The sequence below is a fragment of the Amblyomma mixtum genome, chromosome 8, assembly GCF_055824585.1.
Source record: "Amblyomma mixtum isolate Tamu chromosome 8, ASM5582458v1, whole genome shotgun sequence".
Lineage (NCBI taxonomy): Eukaryota > Metazoa > Arthropoda > Arachnida > Ixodida > Ixodidae > Amblyomma > Amblyomma mixtum.
In genome coordinates, this window is record NC_143019.1 from 112,833,052 (window position 1) to 112,838,463 (window position 5,412).

General features: G+C 44.8%; 1 protein-coding gene across 1 annotated transcript; it reads left to right on the forward strand.

Annotated features, from left to right (window-relative positions):
• Window positions 1–409: 409 nt before the first annotated feature.
• On the forward strand, window positions 410–2,958 carry LOC149333972 (uncharacterized). Its single transcript, XM_089558847.1, has 5 exons — window positions 410–869; window positions 1,632–1,688; window positions 1,801–1,951; window positions 2,068–2,233; window positions 2,604–2,958. The coding sequence occupies exons 2-4, from the start codon at window positions 1,643–1,645 to the stop codon at window positions 2,213–2,215; spliced, it is 345 nt and encodes a 114-aa protein (XP_089414973.1). The 5' UTR covers window positions 410–869; window positions 1,632–1,642; the 3' UTR covers window positions 2,216–2,233; window positions 2,604–2,958.
• The last annotated feature ends 2,454 nt before the right edge of the window (window positions 2,959–5,412 follow it).

Sequence of the window (5,412 nt, forward strand, 5' to 3'; positions counted from 1 at the left end):
GGAACTTGAGACCATGTCAATGAGACGCGCCTAGCAATCAGCAGGGAGTTGCCGCCGTGGATTAAATATGCTGTAAATCACGGCACATAAATTAGATGGCTCTCCTGCTTGACGTTTCGAAGAGCAGGCGCGCCGGTCCACAAACCGCTCTTTGTATTCGAACACTGAAAGCGCGTTTTCTCCTACGGAGCCCGAATCACGTTCCACATCGAGTGCAGCTAAGCCGCCACTCGTAAGGCTGGATTTAGGTAACATATAATGACCCTGAAAGCCGACGGTAGTTACGCGAGCGAAAAAATTTGCTTCATGTTGCGAACGCCTCTGTTACCCCTCGGCTAGCTGGCGGCAGCACGCGGATGGACAGGCGCAGCCTACGCTGCCTACGCCGCCTTCCCATATGCCTTCCCGCCGCCATCGCCGAGCTCGCTCGCGCGCTTGTCACCCGCGCGCTATCGTGTCGGCAGATCTTGGAGGCAATAATCTTTCTTCAGTCACGCCGCAGCTTGCTGCTTGGTGTCGCTCCGCACGGTGGCGATGCAGGCTTGTTTGCCACAGTGGTTTTAACCGTTTCAAGCAGAAATAAATCTTAGTGCAAGCTGCAAGTGCTTAGTTTTACATGAAAGTATTAGATTCAGTTTTTTTTTTGGTTCTTTGATGATTTGTTTATTTTTACGTTTAGAAATTTAGTACTTCATTTGGCGTTGCAGAGGCTAGCGATAGCTACGCGCGCAAAGTGGATGCTGCGTACGTTTCGCTGCGCACTTTTTTCCGCGCTGGTTGGCACTTGACGCCGCTGCAGTTTCCCCTTTTTCTGCGGTATCGTTTACTACCAGTTTTGCCCTGAGATGTGAGCCTCGTTTTCCGCAAAAGTAAGTAACCTTCCATGTCTTTTCTGTGGTGAAAGTGTCGGCCTTGCTTTAGCTAAGCCTCTAACGCGCCTGATTGAACGGTCGGCTAGTGTGTCACTCCTTTGGTTTACAAATCACAAAACAGTATCAGCCAGTGCTTTACATACCAAAGTGCTATTTGAGCTTTTGTTAAGTGGATACAGCTAGGCTATGCGAGTTACTTTCTTTACCAAGGCGGTGACAATATGAACGTGACAAAGCTTCAAACCAACCAGCTTTGTTTAAGCGTACGTTGATAAGACGTGAATTTTTTCCTAGACAAAGTCTATGCTCTATTGCATTCTGGCAGGGTTTTATTCTTGCCAAGGACTCTCATCTGGCCACCTGTGTGCTCCAATTCTCCTTGCTGTGATTGCCGTCAGTGAAACTCCCGTTAAAAAGGGTTTGGTTATCTTCACTAAGGTATTTGTTTGGGCTAGTCGGTACATTGTTAAAACTGAAGGCATAAGGCACGAAGGACCTGTCCTGTCCTTCGTGCGCTGTGCCTTCAGTTTTTGGTTATCTTAACTGCGTCAAACTTTTATTTCATTACGATTGAGAGCCCCGGCACAAAGGTAGTTTACTCAGTGGTGCTGCTCTGTATGTGTGCCGGCTGTTTGACAGTGCAGTGAAGTACTACGGCGCTTTGCAGGCGTGGCAGCTTTTATTTTTTTGGAAAACCATTGCGCCGTGCACAGCTGGCGTTGTCCCTGCTTCACTGTGTGCATTTCGTTTTGGGTACAGGCTGTTCAACAATGGTTTTCAGAGGACCTCCTTGCCTGCTGAACTTCTCAAGTTTTGGTAAGCACGCTTTGCAGCTGACACCTTTTCTTTCACTTCATGATTTCTTGTATAGGTCTAGACTGTTTGCTAATGTTCATTCCACAAGCCCCATTATGTGTTTGTCCTTTAGGACCCCAACTGTTGGCCGGAGGAGCAAGGACCTGGTCTAGTTTCACGCAAATGAATCGCAGCACCTTGTACTTGGTTGTTCAGAAGACTTGGCCTGGAGATTGTTTCAGTTCTAAGGTGGGAATCTGGACAAATGCTTCTTGTGCAGTGGTGTAAGTAATCTCTTGCCCGCTGTTTGAGCTTCATCGTACAGATTAGAAAGGGCTTGTTTGGCAATGCAGTGTTAAGAGCCTTATACACACGCACTTTTATTTGTCTTATCTTTCAGATGTGCCCCTGTGTGGCTGTCATGGTTAGGTCCAATATTTAACGCATCTCTTGTGTATACTGAAGTGATGCAGGTATTACCAGGACAGCAGCATCTCTTCTATGGTTTCGTGCGACGGTGCAAGATGTCAACCATCAACCACTTTTGATTCAGCCACTTCTTTCAGGTAAGAGAAAGCCTGTTTGCGAGATGCAGCTTAGGAGGTTCTGTGAGTACAGTGTGCATCACAGTAAGGCAGTGCACTTGCTATTGACTGCTTGGCTTTCAGTGTCCATGCACGCTGTTTGAATTTTGCTTCTCTTAAAGGCCTCCACAGTGGTTGACTTCTTGAGTTTATGGTGAGCCGTAGCACTCTGCTGAAATGCCGCTTGCAATGACATCATATGCATATATGTTTTTGGTTAGCTTATTTTATTGCCTGTGCTGTCACTCCTTGCCATTTCCTGGTCTTATTTGCTTCCGACTCCTCATTGGCCATTCTACATGCACCTGACTGACTGTGCTTTTGGTTACTCTAATATTTTTCACTTCTGCAGGCTGCTGAACAGAGCTGGATTTGACTTCCCCTTGTATACCGTCTAGTTGGCATCCTCCTTGCAAGAAAAGCGATGTTTGGAACACCTAGCGATCTCTTCATTGCCGTCCACATCACAGCAACTTGATCGTCAACGCATCCGTTGTGAACAAGGCCTGGGGCCGAATGAATTTTTGATTTAACAATTGGTTGCTGCTCGACACTTTCCCGCCATCCAAGTGCTTACCGTTGTAATGTCAGCCAAACCAGTGAAGCTACTTCCTCCATGGCTTCTAACATTAATTTCCTGGTCCCTTTCTTTTTTTTGTGTGGGTGTATGCACTGGATTCAATAAAGAGAAATGCAGTGACTGAAAAGTGTGCTCATTTTTCGGGTCTTTGCAAATCAGCTTTGAGTTCATTTTTGAGTGTATACCAGAAAAATGAACTATAACATTTTTAAAGCTTTAGAGGGTTTAAAGGCAGCACTAAAAATCAGTCTTGAAATGCGTAAGATATTACAGGCACCCATTTCGTAAAAAAAAAGGAACGTCTAAAAAAATTCTAAAAAAGTTCTACCTCAGAAGTTTTCTAGCCGTATACAAGCGTAGCGTTAGCAGAGCTAATAGAGGGCTAGTAGACGTCGAAGTCTAAAAAACTGCTTAGATGAAACTTCTTTTAGATGTCAAGCTTTTTCTTCCGAGACTTTTTTTAGACGTCTATTAGCGCTTTTCGTGTTTCGTGGGTGGGGACAAGGTATTTTGGTCATCTGCGCTGGGAAGCCTGTAGGTTTATAACGCCACTTAAATTGCGAGAGGCGAAGTTTTTTCTTCCGTGGATAACCTTCCCTCACTCCGCGACGGCATTTCGAGGCCGATGCTGTCACACGCCACACGCGCAAGTGACTCGAGCTTTTATTTTTGCCGCTTCCGCAAACGGAACGGCCCGCTGTCCCTCTGAGGTCGGATCGGAAGCGGCATGACAGTGCGTTTTGCGTTCCCACGCCGCATTCCGTGAGGCCGCTGAGCGAAGCGAAACGGGCAGCGATACCGCCAGCCGCTCATCTGTGCTTCAGGCGACGTCAACCGTGTGACACAAAGCGCAGGGCCGAGCGAACTACGTCACAGACGCTGTGTTACAGTGTGAAGCTGCCTATGAGGGTGACTTTTTCTCGCTTCGTAACGCGTGCAAAAAATTTTTCATGAAAGTTTTTTTTCTTGGCTGGACTGTTTGGAAGACGATCTCCAATTCTGCTAATACAACATATCCCCTAAAATGAAAATTATAAAAGTTAATCAACGTATTCAGTTAATCAGCGAACTAATGAAAGGACTTTGCCTCTTACCTGGCGTCCGCCGTAGCCCTCAGTATAGCCCGAGGGTTAAAATAAATCTAAAGGAATTTACCTTTCTTAAAAATTTTGGACCTTCTAAAACAAACCCCCGGTATATGCCCCAGCTAAAGTGCTTTCGAGATAGGAATAAACTTCATGTGTCTTGTCATTGGTTACTTCCGGTCCTGTTGTCTGCAGACACAGATAATTAGGCTATGACTGGAGTAACTGTAAAACAGGTGACGAACTTATGCAGAACAAACAAAACCCTACTGAAAACTGCCAGTTGTGACTGCGGGACTTTTTGAGCACGCCGACATTTTCCGAAATGTGGTGCTGACTCCATACTGCATGCTTAACTCTGATCACCAGGTAGCTCACTTCCCTGCTGTAACTGAAGACTTCCTGTTCCTACCGTCATGTGGGTACTAATAAAGCAGAAATAAAGAGATTGGTTCTATGCCAAAGTGCATGGCTTATAGCATCGTTTGAAGAAAATACTGGAAAAGTTTTTTTATCGCATGGAAGACGTTTATTATGGTGCCTAGAAGGTAGGTTTACGCTGCAATAGATTCTTGTGCTGCCTGTCTGGGCCAAAGTCAGGGCTATGTTCTAAAGTGTTTGTATTTAATCAGCCAGGTAATAAAAATAACTTTTAGGCCCTTTACACCACCGTTTTTATACACTTTGTCTTCAAACTTTGCTCGAGCCAATTTTACTAAACCTTGTTCTTGGCGCATGATAGCCTTAGCCGCTTATGCGCCATTAAACACAACACAACACAAACACATCGCAATCTCCTAAGTGTTTATTGCCAAATGCTACGTGTGTAATTTTAAAACTGCATCACTTGCCTCCCTAGAATTGTTTAATGTTGATTTTGAAAAAAAAAATCAAATTTTTGCTCACCAGAAAAACTAAATGTCGCGTTTCCTGGTGATCCATTGTATTTTTCTATAGCTACTGCTCAATAATCAGCCAAACTGCACGGCGGGCACTTTGCTGCTGAAAAATGTCCTGCAAGAGGCACGCTAATTTCCTAGCTATAACCTAACAGGTTCTGGGTTGAGGCTTTTTCTCTAAAAACGTCGGTCGTGTTCGCATTCTCCAACTGTGGATATAGCTACGGGGCGGCTTAAAGCATTATAGCGCCTTGTTTTTTGCTCTTTTTTTGTGTAATGGTGCATAAAATATCATATTACTTTGATCGCATCGTGCCTTTCGCCTGCGACCAATAAATTATTTAAAACAATATATTTCGTGCTGTTTCGGGTTGATCAACGTAACGTTAGTTACGACGCTTAAGAAGTGTTTAGGTCACGTGCTTTAAAAAATAATGTACATAAAACCCCTGATACGTAGTTTGTTGTCATTCCAGATTTTAAAGGAGCCTGTCTTTAAAGTTGTAATCGATTAAAACTAAGTATTTGCGGCTGCATTGCAGTCTTCTTCACTCTTCACGCGACCTTAACACTTCTTCCACGTCACAGCCATCGTTC